The 16,433-nt window shown below is 65.1% G+C and overlaps 4 protein-coding genes across 7 annotated transcripts in view; 3 read left to right on the top strand and 1 right to left on the bottom strand.

Annotated features, from left to right (window-relative positions):
* LOC133224038 (dual specificity protein kinase CLK2) overlaps positions 1-3,422 on the bottom strand; it is an 11,640-nt gene extending 8,218 nt beyond the window's left edge. For 2 of the 3 annotated variants that reach the window (XM_061375281.1, XM_061375280.1), the window contains exons 1-3: positions 3,254-3,421; positions 1,699-1,868; positions 1,345-1,579 (exon numbers count right to left, since the gene is read on the bottom strand). In XM_061375281.1, coding sequence (XP_061231265.1) covers positions 1,345-1,579; positions 1,699-1,868 — 405 coding nt within the window. In that variant the 5' untranslated portion in view covers positions 3,254-3,421. Of the gene's footprint in view, positions 1-1,344; positions 1,580-1,698; positions 1,869-3,253 lie in introns of all 3 variants that reach the window. The other variant, XM_061375283.1, reaches the window with a different exon arrangement.
* Positions 1-16,322, top strand: part of FDPS (farnesyl diphosphate synthase) — a 26,993-nt gene extending 10,671 nt beyond the window's left edge. The window contains exons 1-10 of one of the 2 annotated variants that reach the window (XM_061375313.1): positions 6,066-6,069; positions 14,099-14,235; positions 14,328-14,468; positions 14,547-14,627; positions 14,723-14,845; positions 14,991-15,079; positions 15,259-15,331; positions 15,438-15,515; positions 15,592-15,726; positions 15,939-16,322. In XM_061375313.1, coding sequence (XP_061231297.1) covers positions 14,101-14,235; positions 14,328-14,468; positions 14,547-14,627; positions 14,723-14,845; positions 14,991-15,079; positions 15,259-15,331; positions 15,438-15,515; positions 15,592-15,726; positions 15,939-16,139 — 1,056 coding nt within the window. In that variant the 5' untranslated portion in view covers positions 6,066-6,069; positions 14,099-14,100 and the 3' untranslated portion in view covers positions 16,140-16,322. Of the gene's footprint in view, positions 1-6,065; positions 6,070-14,098; positions 14,236-14,327; positions 14,469-14,546; positions 14,628-14,722; positions 14,846-14,990; positions 15,080-15,258; positions 15,332-15,437; positions 15,516-15,591; positions 15,727-15,938 lie in introns of those variants that run through there. The other variant, XM_061375314.1, reaches the window with a different exon arrangement.
* The window catches only part of RUSC1 (RUN and SH3 domain containing 1), a 45,003-nt gene that overhangs the window by 22,693 nt on the left and 5,877 nt on the right, over positions 1-16,433 (top strand). The gene's annotated exons all lie outside the window — the stretch shown is intronic.
* On the top strand, positions 3,632-10,990 carry HCN3 (hyperpolarization activated cyclic nucleotide gated potassium channel 3). The gene is made up of 8 exons (XM_061375309.1): positions 3,632-4,096; positions 6,133-6,562; positions 6,842-7,003; positions 7,235-7,453; positions 7,910-8,056; positions 8,150-8,390; positions 8,957-9,121; positions 9,659-10,990. The coding sequence occupies exons 1-8, from the start codon at positions 3,795-3,797 to the stop codon at positions 10,780-10,782; spliced, it is 2,790 nt and encodes a 929-aa protein (XP_061231293.1). The 5' UTR covers positions 3,632-3,794; the 3' UTR covers positions 10,783-10,990.

Raw genomic sequence — 16,433 nt, forward strand, 5'->3', positions numbered from 1 at the left:
AACAGGGCTAGCGGAGGGCAGAGCAAGGGGGCTGCTGCCCTCGCTCCTAGCGGGGCTCCGAGAGCATCGGCACTGGCCTTCGGGTCCTGGTGACGCCAAGAGAGCGCGGCAGAGCCTCGGGGAGAGGCTCCTTCAGCCCCATGCAGCCGCTGGGGAAAGGCAGCAGAAGGCAGGTGGGTGCTGGCAAGTCCTGCACAAGCAAAGGCCCAGGCTGTCCCCCACATCCCATTCCAACAGCCCCCCACAGTGTCCCCCAGCCCCAACACTCAGGCAAAGATGACTTCAGAGGTTTCAGAAGCAGCTCTCAGTACAAGGATCCATCCAAACCAGAGAGGATTGTGACTGCCTTGGGGAAGATGTGACCCTTCTGCCTGCACCCTCCCCTAACAAAGCTGATCCTGGAAGGACTAGCTTCCAGGAGAGAAGCAGAGGCCCAATAGGGAACAGGGACAGCCTGGGATGAGGCAGATAAGAGGCTTATGCCAGAGAAGAGAGAATTCCTGCCTTCAATTCTTGAGCTAAGTATCCCCACACCTGGGAGCAACCAACCGGCCAGCACACCTGGGACCTGAATCCAGCCCCCAGTCCCATCCCAGGACATACAGCCAGAACAGACCGGACAACACTGAGAGCTCCACATACAGAGCAGAGAACGTGTCTGGGGTCTAACAGAAGTGGAAGGTGAACAGCAGAACAGACAAGAAGAGAAAGGCAGGGACACTGCTGGGAAGAGCCTGTGACGGTTGCTGCCTCCACCTGAATCGATCAGTCCACAAGTTTCACTCCATTGCAAAGCCCCTCACACGACACCCCACATCAGCTGAGCCAGCCCAGAAGGATCCTGCTCTGCTGCAGGACCTAACCCTCAGAGACAGGGAGGCTTCCTGCCACAGAACACAGAACCAGGGACCGAGCTGCCTGTGGCAGGCAGGCTGAGCTCTCTGGGACCAGGATCAGCTGGACCTCACACAAAAGACTGCTTGGCTGGGGCTCCTAGACAGCTCTTAATGAGCACCACTGAACAAAAGCAGTGCTCTGCAGGGATAAAGGAGCTGAGGCCTGCTGCACCACCCCGGGGGGGACACGCCAGCCTCGAAAGGCACAGCCTGTCCTCCTCCCACCTCTGAGCGGGCATCACCATGCGAGGGGCTGAGCCAGCACAGGGCAGCCCCTGCTGAGGCCCAGCAGGACGGTGGACACGAGCTGCCACCTGCACCAAAGATCTCTCTCCGCACATCTCAAGCCGAGTCCGAGAGAGCGGTTAGAAATGACTTTTCCACTTACCCAGCTCGGCACCTGGGAGAGAAAGGTTACAGGGGAAGCCCAACACAGCAGGATACTCACCGATGAGGAGCGACTAAAGGACCGGCTGCGGCGCCGCCTCCGCCTGTGCTTACGCCGGCTGCTTTTGCAGCTCCGGTAGCTGCCCTCGCGGTCCCGGGAGCGCCGGTACTCATAGGAGTGACGGTACTCGGGGTCATAGTAGGCTTCCCCCCGCTCACGGCTGTAGTCGTTCCGCCGGTAGCTGTCACAGTAACGCCGGTCATAGGCCCTCCTGTCTGCTGAGTGGTCGTCGTAGCTAGGGAAGGGCAAGCAAGGCAGGGATCGCATGAGGAACGCAGCACAGGGCAGAGCAGAGGAGCTGCCCCTGGCAGAGCCCCTCAGGTCAGGGGCCCTGCCCCGGCCTTGCAGCCTCACCTCCTGGAGCGAACGTGGTAGCTGTCCTCCCGCCGGTGCCGCCGGTCCCGCTCGCTGCTGCTGGACCGCGACCGCGTCCGCCGCCGCTTGTGCTTGCGGCTCCTGTAGCGCTCGTGGTAACTGCCCCGGCTGCTGCGCTCCGACGAGCGGTACCTTCGGGAGTGAGGCATCTGCAGGGGCAGGAGAGGACCGTGAGAGGCAATGGCAAGGGAGGGAAACCAGCGCAGATCATCCGAGCACCCACAGCCAAGGAGCTGCCAGGGCAAGGAGAGGGGAGGCCACCAGCAGCGTGTCTGAGCATGCAGAGGGGACCTGAGAGGGAGGGGATGAGTGTCTAAGAGACCCCAGCACCCCATATGAGAGGATGGGGCCACCCACATGGGCTGTGCTTGCTGCAGTCCTGGCTGTCAGGTTACTTTCACCTCTTCACACTCATCCCTACTGGCCACAGCTCCAGGAGCAGCACCTGAGCCTTCAGAGCAGCACTTGAGCCTTCAGAGCTTCCACCTTCTTCTCTCTTTAAACTAAAGTGCTCCCCACAAAGGAGAGAGCAGCACCAAGGAAAACTGAAGGAAGGTGAAAGGAAGCTCAGGATATCAGCAAGTGCTTGGCCCAAAGTCCTTGCACCCCAGTACTGCTGCACAGGGACTTTGTACAGGAGCTCCTCAAGAGATGCCTCTGGTTTACTGCTGAGCAAGAGGCATTTACGCTTCCACTGCCCCATCCAGGGAGCAAAACCACCCTGTCCACATGCAGAGGCACTCATGAAGCCTTGCAGACCCCTCCTCAGGGGGATGAGCACTCGCCTCTACCTCTCTGATGGGATGCAAGTGCCAAGAGGGAAGGAGCCTGTCCCTCAGTAGGACTCCACCCTGAGTCCCGGTTCAGAGCATCCTGCTCCCATCCCCAGCTCCAAGCCATTCCCCACGTGTATTTCAGCTCCAAACCACCAAACACCACTACCTGCCCTGCCTCCAAAGCCAAGAGCCTGAGGCCCCGTTTGCCCACAGCCCTCCCAGTGGCGACTTTGCCCCCCCAAGGAGCACACCCGCCCCGGTATTACAGGCCCGGCTACCGAGAGGGCGAGGTGCGACTGAAGGGCACCCGAGAGCGCACGGCCGGTGTCCACTCACGGTTCCCCCCCCCAGGGACGGCGGCTCCGAGTCCAACCTCTCATTAAGGACAGCGCACGAAGGCGGCGCTGGAGGCCGGCCAAGGCCGGGCACCCCCTTCCCGAGCAGGCAAAGCCCGCAGCGGCGCGTTCCAAAGCAGCTCTGGAACCGGTTTGGGGACGATGATGGCGGCCGCGCTCCGCCGCTGGCGGGTGGGGCCTGAGCGGCCGAGCGCCAACAGCGGAAGCACCGGGAGGAGCGGGGACGGGACCAGGCCGCGAAGCGGCAGAACGGGGCTCCCGCACAGGGAGGCTCCAGCACCGACGGGGAAGGGGAAGCAACAGCAAGGCCTCACCGCGGCCTTCACCCCCCCACACCACACACCCCACACCCCACACCCCACCCCCGGAAGGGCCCGCACCCCCCCCCACCGCGTTCCGCACCGTCCTCGCAGCCAGCCCGGTGCGTTTATCCCACAGGAAATCCGTGATGGCGGCCGTGGAGCCCCCGGGAATCCCGGGCCCCGCTCCAAGTGCTCCGAGCTCCGCCGCGCCCCGCCGCCGCCGCCGATCCGGGTCCCCACCGCCAGGCCGCGTACGCACGTACGCAACTGCGTCAGAAGGGGAGGGGCCGAGGTGGGCGGGGCTCCGGGGGACGACGTCCGTCGTCCCCGAAGCCCCGCCCACCCGGCCCCGCCCCGCCCGCGGGGTCCCGCGCCGCCGCTGCCGCCGCTCCGGTAACCTCCGGTGCATCCCCGTTATCGGCGGGGCTCCATTGCCTCGCCCCGGGGTGCGCAGTGCCCCGGGCGTCCCCTGGAGCTGCGGATACCGGTAACGGAGCGGTGAGCGGTGAGCGGTGAGCGAGCGGTCGGGACCGGCGAAGTGAACGCGCGCCCGCCCGGGGCCGGGCATGTGCGACGGGGCGGCGGGCAGAACGCCCGGGCAAGGGCGTTTGAAGGAAACGTGAGGCGGCGGCGGCGGAGGGATGGAAGCGGCACCGGGCAAGAGCCCCGAGCCGCGGGAGAAGCCGCCGGTATTAGATGGGGAAGCGACAGGAGCGGCCCCGGCTTCGCCGGTGGCGGCGGAGCAGATCGTGGCGGAGGGCGAGGCGGCGGCCACGGCGACGGCGGCGGGCACGTTCGTGCAACGGCAGCTCGGGGCCATGCTGCAGCCCGCCGTGAACAAGTTCTCGCTGCGCATGTTCGGTAGCCACCGGGCCGTGGAGATCGAACGGCAACGGGTGAAGTCGGCCGGTGCCTGGATCATCCATCCCTACAGCGACTTCAGGTGGGACCCGCTCCCGTGCCGCTGTCCCTGGTGCTGAGAGCGGCTCCTCCGCCCGCCCCGCCCGGGCTCCGTCGGGGCAACAAGTGCCGGGCACCGGGGGCTCTGCATCACCGGGCCGGGAGGACGCCGCTCCCGCACCGCAGCCGCCGGTCCGGCCCTCCCCGGGGCCGCGCAGCCCCAGCCCCTGCCCCATCCTTGGGTGATCCTGCGGGGGGCACCGGTGGCTTTCTCCTGCCTCAGTCCCCCCCTCACCGGTCCCCGGGGCTCCCGTTGGCCGAGCGCAGCCCAGCCCAACCTCCGCGGAGGAGGAGGCAGGGTCCGCCGGCCCTCACCCACGCAGCCCCCCGCTTCCCGACGCTGTTTGTCTGTGTCTGGTGCGGAGCTGCGTGACCCCGCTGGGGACACGGGGCCCCCGAGCTGCCTGCAGAGCCTGGGAGCTGGTGGCGGGGGGGGGGGAGCAGGATGCCCAGCACGGAGCCGGGCCTGGCTCACGGTGTCACCGGGATCACGGGGAGGGCTCAGGGACGGATGATGTGGGAGGAACTGGGTGTCACGGGGATGTTGAGTCATATAGGGTGGGCTTTCTCTACGGGGAATGGCAGTCATCTCCCGCGGCAAGCTGTGACACGGCTGATGGCCCCAGCCTGGCGAGCACCCCAGTACCTGTAGCCTCACACCGGGGGCCTGCAGCCCTCGGAGCCCTTTTCCCAGGGAAGCTGCCCCCAAGTTCGGGAGCCTGCGCTCGGCAGGGGCAGTTTGTGCAGCGGTGCCGTGGGGCAGGCTGGCAGGTAGACAGCTGGCGGGATTACGGCGGTGTTTATCACATTATAGGGATACATAAAGGCCACTGAGATCAGGGCCCTGCGTGTTCGGCCTGACACAGAGCAGAGGACGGGGCTTGCCCTAAATAGCTTAAGCCTGAGGCTGAATCAAGAGCTCTGGCAGCTGTGGGGGCCGGCGGCTCCCTGCTCGTGCACAGGGCTTGAGGCACAGCGCAGGGTGCAGGAGGCAATTGCTCGGCTGGGTCAGGCCCCTTCTGCCGTGACCAGCATCTTCTGGCCTTCCCCAGCCCATCTTGGCCACGGGCAAGAGGATGTTAATGTGTGCCAGGCCTCTGGGTCCTGGGGGAGCCCCCGCGTTGGTGATGCCCCCTCCCTGCCATGGTGCTCCCTCTTGAAGGAGCCATCACTTCTGCTCCCTCCTCGTCCCCACCACTTGCACCAAGTGGTGCCTGGTGAGGACCCAGGGGAGGAAGCGCCTGCAGGCTCCTTGTCATTGCAAAAGCCACTTTGGATCCGCAAGGCACCAAGAGTTGCCCTGAGGTCACCTTTGAAGACTTGGGGTCTTTACCCACAAGCGGGGCTGGGGCTAAGGGGGCACCCAAAGGTGGGAGCTGGGTTTGCTTGTTGAGGCGCCCATAAAGCCTCGGAGCCCACCAAGGTGCCGCAGGAGCCGTCGTGGGCCTTGTGAAGCAAAGTGTGTCCATGTGTTTGTGTGAGGAATGAAAACACCCCAGCCACATTTGCATGTGAATGGGGATGCTGGGTTCCGTGGCACCACCAAACACCAATCAACTGCTGCCCAGGGTCTGTTGGCTTTGCCTCCAAAGCCTCTGAGCTTGTCCGCACCCGGAGAAAGGAGGTGGATTGAGGGGTCCTGCAGGCCCAGTGCCCATGGTAGCCCCTTTGGGGTTAGACATGTTCCTCCCACCTTCACTTCCCTACCCTTGCTTGGCTGCTGCCCTATGCTGCAATCCCAACGGCTTCACTGGCCCCAGGGCAGAAGAGGGAGCAGTGACACCCTTCCCACACGCATGGGGTGAAGTTTGCTCCCCCAGCCCCACCAGTGCAGAGCTGCTCCCCCCCGCACATGTGTGTCCCTGCCATGCAGCAGCGTTGGTCATGCGTGTGGGCAGGCACGTGTGTGCATGTCCTGTGCACCCGTCTCTCCACACTGCATTGGACTCGGGGTTGCTTCTAACCCACTGTCTCCTGCCTCTCCCTGCTTCTCCCACCCGCTGTGCTCCATCCCTGCAGGTTCTACTGGGACCTCATCATGCTGCTGCTGATGGTGGGGAACCTGATCATCCTGCCCGTGGGCATCACCTTCTTCAAGGATGAGAACACCCCTCCCTGGATCGTTTTCAACGTGCTCTCGGACACTTTCTTCTTGGCCGACCTGGTGCTGAACTTCCGGACAGGCATCGTGGTGGAGGACAACACGGAGATCATCCTCGATCCGCACACCATCAAAATGAAGTACTTGAAGAGCTGGTTCCTGGTTGACTTCATCTCCTCCATCCCGGTGGATTACATCTTCCTCATCGTCGACCTGGAGACGCAGGTGGATTCTGACGTGTACAAGACAGCGCGGGCGCTGCGCATCGTGCGCTTCACCAAGATCCTCAGCCTCCTGCGCCTGCTGCGCCTCTCGCGCCTCATCCGCTACATCCACCAGTGGGAGGAGGTGAGGGCCCCCTGGGACCACGGCCACTGCTCATGCTGGGGACCTTGGGCTGGTTGGGGTGTCATAGAACCATAGAACAGTTCGGGTTGGAAAGGACCTTAACATCATCCAGTTCCAACCCCCTGCCGTGGGCAGGGACACCTCACACTAAACCATCTCACCCAAGGCTCTGTCCAACCTGGCCTTGAACACCACCAGGGATGGAGCATTCACAACCTCCCTGGGCAACCCATTCCAGTGCCAGTGTCTCTGCAGCTCCAACTCCTGCCTCTTCCGCAGATCTTCCACATGACGTACGACCTGGCCAGCGCTGTGGTGAGGATCTTCAACCTCATTGGCATGATGCTGCTGCTGTGTCACTGGGACGGCTGCCTCCAGTTCCTGGTGCCCATGCTGCAAGACTTCCCCGAGGACTGCTGGGTCTCCATCAACCACATGGTGGTGAGTGTGCCGTGTAGGGATGAGAGGGTTTGGTCGCACATCCTGTACTCGAGGGATGGAGCTGCCTGGATCCATCACAGCAGCATCCCTATTCTAGTCCCAGCGGAGGGAACCTCTGCATCACCCTCCTGTCTCAGCCCGCTGTGGCTGCTGCTGGGGTTGGTGGGGATGGAGGGCTCAGCCCCACGGCTCCCTCCAGCAGCCCCCAGCGCCGCTGTTCCTCGCCCACAGAACGACTCCTGGGGGAAGCAGTACTCGCACGCGCTCTTCAAGGCCATGAGCCACATGCTCTGCATCGGCTACGGGCAGCAGGCTCCGGAGGGCATGACCGACGTGTGGCTCACCATGCTGAGCATGATCGTGGGCGCCACGTGCTACGCCATGTTCATCGGCCACGCCACCGCCCTCATCCAGTCCCTGGACTCGTCCCGGCGCCAGTACCAGGAGAAGGTCAGTGCGATGGGCGCTGGGTGCCGGAAAGGCACCAGAGGGGGGTTCGGGGGCACCAGGCTGCCTGTGTGCAGAGAGATGCCCCATTTGGGGTGTTGGGGGTCACCTCAGCATAGTGAGCCCCCATCCTGGCCTCTGCATCCCGAGGGCACAGGGTTCTGTTCTCTGCTCTGGACATCAGGCTGGATCTAAGGATGAAATCCTTCCCTGTGAGGGTGCTGAGGCGCTGGCACAGGGTGCCCAGAGAAGCTGTGGCTGCCCCATCCCTGGCAGTGCTCAAGGCCAGGTTGGACACAGGGGCTTGGAGCAAGCTGCTCCAGTGGAAGGGGTCCCTGCACATGGAGCTGGAGGAGCTTTAAGGTCCCTTCAACCCAAACTGGTGATGCTATGATTCTTTGACATGGCTTTGGGGGGGTCTGGATCCCAGCCCTGCATGGCTCTGCCTTGTCCCCGCAGTACAAGCAAGTGGAGCAGTACATGTCATTCCACAAGCTGCCTGGGGACACGCGCCAGCGCATCCACGAGTACTACGAGCACCGCTACCAGGGCAAGATGTTCGATGAGGAGAACATCCTGGGGGAGCTCAGCGAGCCGCTCAAGGAGGTAGGGGCAGGCACCCACCGCCGGCGCCTCGGGTGCTCACCGGGGCCAGGCTCGGCGATGTCCCTGTCGGTGACGTGCTCCTCCGCCCCGCAGGAGATCATCAACTTCAACTGCCGCAACCTGGTGGCCAACATGCCCCTGTTTGCCAACGCGGACCCCAACTTTGTGACGGCCATGCTGACCAAGCTGCGCTTCGAGGTCTTCCAGCCCGGGGACTTCATCATCCGCGAGGGCACCGTCGGCAAGAAGATGTACTTCATCCAGCACGGGGTGGTCAGCATCCTCACCAAGGGCAACAAGGAGACAAAGCTGTCTGATGGCTCCTACTTTGGGGGTGAGGCTGGGCTGGGCCGCATGGGGAGCAGGGGGGAGCAAGAGCTGCCAGAGGGCAGGAGCTGGGGCATCCAGCTCATGCTGAGCTCTGGGGCTCACAGTGCCACCACCGCTGTTCTCATGGGGCACCTTGTCCAGCAGATTGAGGCAGAGGGACCAGAATTGTGCCTGGCTTGGGTACAAGGGGCATCACCCCGCCTCTGGCCAGAGAGGAGGGAGGTTTAGAGCAGAGCATCCGAGCCAGTTGGTATTTGGGAGAGCAGCGGTGTCTGCATGGCCTGGCTGAGGACACAGCGTGGCTGTCCAGGCTCCAGACTCTGTGCAGGCTGTGGGAGCAGCAGGCAGCCGCTCCCCATTCCAGCTACTCTTATCTGGGGACATGGTTGGGAAGGGGATAGATGGGAGTGTTAAGGGGCAGGTTGGACACAGGGGCTTGGAGCAAGCTGCTCCAGTGGAAGGTGTCCCTGTGCATGGCATGGGGCTGGAGCTGGAGGAGCTCTAAGGTCCCTTCCACTTCCATGGTTCTATGGATGCCTCCTCCCGACCCCCAAACCTGTGTCCCTGCAGAGATCTGCCTGCTGACGCGGGGCCGGCGCACGGCCAGCGTGCGCGCTGACACCTACTGCCGCCTCTACTCCCTGTCCGTGGACAACTTCAACGAGGTGCTGGAGGAGTACCCCATGATGCGCAGGGCCTTCGAGACCGTGGCCATGGACCGGCTGGACCGCATAGGTGAGGAGGGGCCCCTGGGCCAGGCACAGCCACCCCTGAGCCATGGCATCCCAGCCCCATGGGTGATGGCACCGCAGCCCCATGGGTGATGGCATCCCAGCCCCATGGGTGATGGCACCACAGCCCCATGGGTGATGGCATCCCAGCCCCATGGGTGATGGCACCGCAGCCCCATGGGTGATGGCACCGCAGCCCCACCAGTGCCCAGCAATGAGGACGAGGGGAAGGAGCCTGCCTCCAGCATCCCTCTCTCTCCCAGGAAGACCCAGGCAATGCTGTATGACAGTGGGGCTGTCGCCCACTCCCTTCTCCCATCTTTGCACTGGCATTGCCCAGCTGCTTGTCCTCACCCCCCTCACCAGCAGGACCACAGCCCCCAGCCTCCAGCCTGGAACCTTTGGGGCCGGGACTCCCCTGGTTTGTCCCTGCTTCCCCCTCTGCTCCAGCCCGAACCCTCCCCAGGGCCACAGGGCTGAGGCTTTGCGGTCCCTTCCCCACGGCCGCTCCCAGTGACGCTGCTGCCTCCCCCCATCCCAGGCAAGAAGAACTCCATCTTGCTCCGCAAGCGAGCCGAGCACAGCTCGGGGCCCATGAACAACGAGATGATCCAGCAGATCGTGAAGCACGACCAGGACATGGCGCACAACATCCAGGACCTGCAGCAGATGGCCATGGGCCGGGAGCTCAGCGGCAAGCCGGTGATCTGGGAGCCGCTGGTGCACGCCCCGCTGCAGACGGCGGCCGCCACCACCAACGTGGCCATCGCCTTGACCCACCAGCACAGCCTGCAGGCGCACATCTTCCTGCCGCCCTCCTCCATCGCCAGCCCGCTCTCCCCCGAGGCCACGCTGCTCGCCAAGCCCGTGCGCCGCTCCCAGCCCAGCCTCGGGGGGTCCCGGCCCTCCTCCATGAGCTCCCCGTCGGCGCCGCAGTCCCACCTCCAGACGCCCGCCGCCGGGTCCCCGTCCTCGCCCATGGTGCAGCCGCTGGAGGGCTCGGGGCAGAGACCCAGCCCCGGGGCACCGGCGCTGCCGCGCCCGGCTCCCAAGGGGGACCCCGCGGCCAAGCAGCCCCCGGCCGGCCCCCAGCCGCAGCTCTCCCGCTCCCGCGGCGCCTCGGTGTCCACGTCGCTGCTGCAGCAGGCGGCCGGGGCCCCGTCGCCCAGCTCGGAGCAGGCGCTGCCGCCCGGGAGAACGCTGCACTACAGCCTGTCCCGAGCCACCGGCTCCCACATCTCGCTGCTGATGCAGCCGCAGCAGCTGGTGAAGCACCGGAGCATCCAGGGCCTGCCGCTGGGGCGGCTCACCCAGGACGTCCGGCTCCTCTCCGCATCCCAGCCCTCCCTTCCCAACAGAGTGGCCCAGCAAGGCGACGGGAGCTCCCTGCAGCAGGGCAGGAAGGCGGCGGGGAGCCTGGCCCGCCGCTCCTCGCCCTCGGTCGCCGGGCTCCTGGCCAAGCCGTGCCCGGCGGTGCCAGCCCAGCACTCGCAGCAGATGCCTTCAGGATCGCTGCCTCAACCCAGCCGCACCGTGGCCGCAGCATCCACGCCGCAGTCGCCGGTGTCCGCGTCCCGGCAAGCAGCGGGTCCCTCCCGCAAGGGCTCCGTGGCCTTCAGCCCCGAGGTGGAAACGGGGAAGCCCAAACTCCAGTCCAACATGTGAGTGCCGGGTACAGGCAGGAGGGAGCCGGGCGGCACAGGCGGGGAGGGAAGAGGAGGTGAGAGGCAGCACGGTGGCTGCGGACCGGGTGCGGGGCAGCCCCTGGGTGAGGAGGGGGCTCTGCCGACTGCCCCATGGCTCCCACCCGGGCTCTCCATCACCGCTCGCCCTCCTCCTGGCGGCAGCAGGATGGGTCAGAGCCCTCGCCCGACTCCTGCGCCGTGGGGTCCGTGCCCCACTGTGCTCTGCCCTCGCTCCCCACTGCCCCTCCTTGGGGCCAGCCCAGCGCTGGGGGCTCCTGCAGCCTGTCCTGCCACAGCAGGGGCTGCCATGCACCCGCCTCGGTCCCCAGACAGCTCTGCCAGCACCTTTGCTGTGGGGAGAGGAGGGAGAGGCCCCAGTGCTGGGGCAGAGTGAGGGGTCCAGAGCCCATGGCAGGAGCCAGGTCCCCTTCCCTGAGGCCCTGGACACAGTGCCCAGATCTGGGGGTCCCGAGTGCCACGGAGCAGAGCTGGGGGCAGATGGGTCTCTCATGGAGCAGCCCCTGGGTGCGTCTCCCCAGCCTAGGGGAGCACCTTGCCTCCATCAAGGGGTCCGGGCGCTGTGACCTGGCCCCTCTCCATGCTCCATCAAGGGGGCAGCCCTGGGGTGTCCCCGCTGCCTGAGGGGATGCTCAGCCTGGGTTCTACTCCCTCCCTGTGCTGTGGTCCCAGTTCCAGGCACCGCAGGGAGCAAAAGGGTGTCTGGAGGAGATGCAGCGCCCAGGCAATGTGTGGGGCTGTGGAGCTGCCTCCCCTCCCCCTTCTGGGTCTCTGTTTTGGGGGGGCAGGAGCCTGGGTTCCCCATGGCCAACCCACAGCACCCTTGGGGAGCCAGTAGTCAGCAATGTGTGTTCAAGCTGTGGCTCTGCCCAGCCGCTGAGCTCTGCTTACCGTGTCGCTTTGGGCCACCCGTGTTACCAGTCCTGGTTAAAGTAATGTCCCTTCCCGTCCCCACCACGCTGCGCAAGCTGCTTCCCACTACCGGGGTCAGGAACCATGGCTTGTAGTTGTGCTCTGGGGCCTGGCTGCCGCCGAGCAGGGCCCATGCAGGGGGCGAGGGCCTTGTTCTTCGTGGTCCTTTCTCAAAGTGAGGTCTTCAGTTCCCCCCCTTCGCGTTTTGGGATGTCGGGACCGGTGCAGCCCGCAGGGCACCGCAGCCCGGCCCGGATCCCACCAGCGCGCCCAGCGGAGGGGATGTCCAGCACTGCCTTCTTCCCATGGACCTCAGCTCTCCCCTGCCCGCATCCCGCTCCATCCCCATGGTCGGTGTGTCCCCGGCAGCCCCTCGGGAAGGGGTCTGCGGCGGGGCCCTGTAAGACGTCCCCAGGCTGTGTGATGTAGATGTGTTAACCCATCCTTAGGTGTCCCCGCAGAGCCCGCGGGCTGGCCCGGATGGCACCGAGCTCAGCTCTGCCCCCCCGTTGCGGCCAGAGCCACCCCCGGTGTGGAGGCAGGAGGGGCCGCCGGGGGTGCTGGTGCCTCTGCGGCGTGCGCGGGCACAAGTCTAAGGCACCAAAGACCACGCTCCCCCACTCGCACTCACGGCAGTCCATGTACAGAGCTTGTAGTTTTCATATCGCAGAGGATCTAAAAGCGGTTTTTTATTTTTGGTCGTTGTACATAATGGATTTAAATAATAAAGAGAGATTCCGAGCTGGTTCTGGGGGAGCCTCCTTCGGGGCCGGCACCCCCAGCGCCCCCCCTGCCTGCGGGGATGGGATGGGGCAGGGGGATGCTCTGCGGGTCCAATCCCCGTGCTCTGTGGAGCATCCTTGGGTACCCATTGAGGGGCCTCTCCCCGGCCCCCCAGCCCCGGGCAGTCCAGTGGGAGCCCCCTCCTGCCCGCCCCGTCCCCTTTAGGCCCTGGGGAGATTAATGTTTAATCTTCAGTTACTTTCCCTTCCATTCCTTACCAGGGGGATGGGGAGGTTTGATACCGCCTGATTGCAGAGCAGACTCTGGGCATTAACTAGATTAAATGAAGGTCGTGCAGCGCGAGATGGGCTGCTGGTGGCACAGAGCCCCCCGCCACGGCCACCCGCAGGGCCCTGCAGCATCCCCTGCCCTACCACCAGCGGGACTTAGGCTCTGTGACACACGATGCCATCAGAGCTGATTAGCAGTTTCTTTCTAATTTGATTATTTCAGCTTACACCGAAGCCAGCCTGATTAAGAGCCTGTGTAGCCAACGGTCCCCAGCTCCAGCGCCCCGCTGGAAGGCTGGGATGTGCTGCCAGCGCCTGGCTCTGCCTCTGCAGAAAGGGGAAAGAGCTTTTTCCTCGAAGCACAATCCCAGCCTCCGCATCCCTGCTCAGGGCTCCCAGCGCACCGGGGGGCAGGAGGAGCCGAAGGGATCACAAAGGCTCCGCAAGGGCACCCTGGGCTGGCTCATCCCCAAGCCCCCGCGTTGCCGGCTGTAGGGGGGATGATGGGGGGGGATTAGCAGGCCGCAAGGCAGAGATTAATTAAACCCGGGTTAGCGGGGATTAGGGCATCGCAGCAGACAATCAGCGGGGCCGGGGAGGGGGCCGCCGTGTCCCCCGCTGTGCTCGCCACTGACTGAGGCCTCGGCCCCTGGGGGTGATGGGGAACCTGCCCCATCCCTGGCACCGGGGTTCTCTCCTGTGCACAAAGGTGTGGGGTGCACCCCCTGCACTGCACCCCCCCGTTAACACTGCACAGCTCTGCACAGCCCCAAGCTGTCCTGCATTCCCCCATGCATCCCCCCATGCACTCCTACCTGCCTGCAGCCCCCATTACCCCCCAGCTTCCCACAGCCCCCGTGCACCACCTATGCACCCAGAGTTTCCATGCACCCCCCCATGCACCCCCAGTTCCCATTCACCCCCATGCACCCCCCATGCACCCCGATCTGCCCGCTCCCCCCGTGCACCCCGCGCCCTCCTCAGCAGCCTCGCCCCGCGCCCCCGCGCCTCGGCCGAGCCCTCGCTCCATTCGCTCCCTCCACCAATCAGTAGCATCAGTCCCGCCCTCCGCGCACTCCTATTGGCTCAGCGTTCCCGGACTCATCCTCATGCGATGGAGCGGATCAATCAGCGCGGGCGCCCCGGCAGAGGCCGGGCCCTGACTCCGCCCTGCGCGGGGCACGCCGGGAGTCGTAGTCCTGCGGCCCAAGCAGCTCCGGCTCCCCCCGCGGCTGCGGGACTGCGCTTCCCGGCGACCCCCGCGCCGGGCGGAGGGACGGGGCGGGACGGGGCGGGACGCGGCTCCCCTGAGTGCCGCCGGGGCAGCGGCGTGGAGCGGGCGGGCTACGGGCACCATGAGCGGCAGCGGGGAGCGGGCGGCGGCGGAGCGGGAGGAGTTCATGAGCTTCTTCCCGCAGATCGTGCGCGACCTGACCGAGGGCGGCCTGGGGCACCCCGAGGTGGGCGATGCCGTGTCCCGCTTGAAGGAGGTGAGGAGGGCGAGGAGGGGGGCACGGGGTCCGGCTCCATCCCCATCCCCTGCCCGTCCCGTCCGAGGCTGCCCGTTCCCGTCTGCCCGCAGGTGCTGGAGTACAACGGCCCCGGCGGGAAGTGCAACCGGGGCATGACGGTGCTGGCCGCCTACCGGGAGCTGGCGGGCCCCGGGCAGCAGGGAGCCGAGAGCCTGCGGTGCGCCCTGGTCGTCGGCTGGTGCATCGAGCTGGTGAGAGCCGGGGCGGGGCGGGCCTGGGGGTGCCCCCTCCTCGGGACCCCCCCCCCCCCGTAACCTGGCCTCTCGCAGCTCCAGGCGTTCTTCCTGGTGACCGACGACATCATGGACGCGTCCCTCACCCGCCGGGGGCAGCTCTGCTGGTACAAGAAGGTGAGGGCGTTGGGGGGCCCCTGTCCCCTGGGAGTTGCGGGGTGGGTGGGGGGGGTCAGGGTGTTTTGTGACCCCTCCCTGCCCGCCCGGTGCAGGAGGGGATCGGCCTTGATGCCATCAACGATGCCCTGCTCCTGGAGTCCTCTGTCTACCGCCTGCTGAAGAAGTACTGCGGGGAGCATCCCTACTACGTGCACCTCCTGGAGCTCTTCCTGCAGGTGAGCCGGGCCCCTGTGTCCCCCAGCACAGGTACCCTGGGGTCTGCCCTTCCTGGGCATCCTGGGGCTGGGGTTTGGGGGTTTCACTGCGCTGTTGGGACCCTGCGGGGGGGCTGCAGGAACAAACGCTCCCGTTCCTCTTCAGACTGCCTACCAGACGGAGCTGGGGCAGACGCTGGACCTCATCACTGCTCCCATTTCCCGGGTGGATTTGAACCGCTTCAGTGAGCAGAGGTAGGAGGGATAACATCCACCTTCCACGCCGTGTAGGAGGGGTAACATCGTGCCAAGCTCTGCGGAGCGGGTCGGAGCTTGTGGGCTGGGTTGAAGGGAGATGCTGGTCCTGGTCTGCAGAGCCCTGTTGGGATGGGAGGGCCTTGGCCCTGGCACTGAGCAGGGTTCCTCTGCCACAGGTATAAGGCTATTGTGAAGTACAAGACGGCGTTTTACTCCTTCTACCTGCCTGTGGCTGCTGCCATGTACATGGTGAGTCCTTGGTCACTGTCGCTGTCAAGGAAGGCAGGAGCTTTGGGAGATGCGAAAGGGTGGAAGGCAGGTACTGGAAGGCTTCGTTTTTTCCCCTCCTTCTTAGGCTGGTATTGACAGCAAGGAGGAGCACGACAACGCCAAGGCCATCTTGCTGGAGATGGGTGAATTCTTTCAGATCCAGGTAGATGCTGTTTCCCTGTCCCTTAGTGCTTACAAGGTGCTGGCTGTGGCACTCCGGTGTTCCCATCTCCGTACAGGATGATTACCTGGACTGCTATGGAGACCCAAAGGTGACAGGGAAGGTTGGCACTGACATCGAGGACAATAAGTGCAGCTGGCTGGTGGTGCAGTGTCTGCGTCGGGTCACGCCAGAGCAGAGGCAGATCCTGGAGGTAACGCCACCAGGTTCACAGCCCCTGAAGGAGGGGAGATGTGGTGTAGAGGGGGTGTAGTGCCCTGTTGTACACCCTGCAGTCTGCTTGCTGTGAGTGGTTGGGGCAGGAGCGGGGACAACAAGAGGTGACTCCTGCCACCCCTTGATGGATCAGCTGTGGCTGGGGCCCGATGCTGGACCTCAGCCTGACTTGGCCGGGTGTTTTCCCAGGAGAACTACGGCCGTAAGGAACCTGAGAAGGTGGCAAAGGTGAAGGCGCTCTATGACACGCTGGGCATGAGGGCTGCTTTCCAAGAGTACGAGGAGAGCAGCTACCAGCGCCTGCAGGAGCTGATCCAGACGCACAGCCACCGCCTGCCCAAGGCCATCTTCCTTGGCCTGGCTCAGAAGATCTACAAACGGCAGAAGTGATGGGGGGGGGGGGCTGCCCTTCCACTGCTTCGCCTCTGCTGAAGGGGGCTGGTGGCCATTGGGGTCTACCCCCGGCTGGAACTGATGCCTGCCCCGTGGGGTGGGATCCGGGGCTGGTTGTGGACCGGGTTTTGGGGCCGGGGTTAGAATCGCGGGTGTCAATAAACGTTAAGTTATTGATTACCCCAGGCCATGACCGTGATTGCGGCTGGAGCCGGGGCTGGATGGGGCGGGGATGCGGGCACAGGCGGCTCCTCCTCTTGCTCGGGTTGGGGGGGGGCAGCGGCGCCACCG

Source organism: Neopsephotus bourkii, unplaced genomic scaffold (genome assembly GCF_033783945.1).
Source record: "Neopsephotus bourkii isolate Nb327-2 ecotype Australia unplaced genomic scaffold, CSIRO-AGI_Nbou_v1 NB_1660, whole genome shotgun sequence".
Classification (NCBI taxonomy): domain Eukaryota; kingdom Metazoa; phylum Chordata; class Aves; order Psittaciformes; family Psittacidae; genus Neopsephotus; species Neopsephotus bourkii.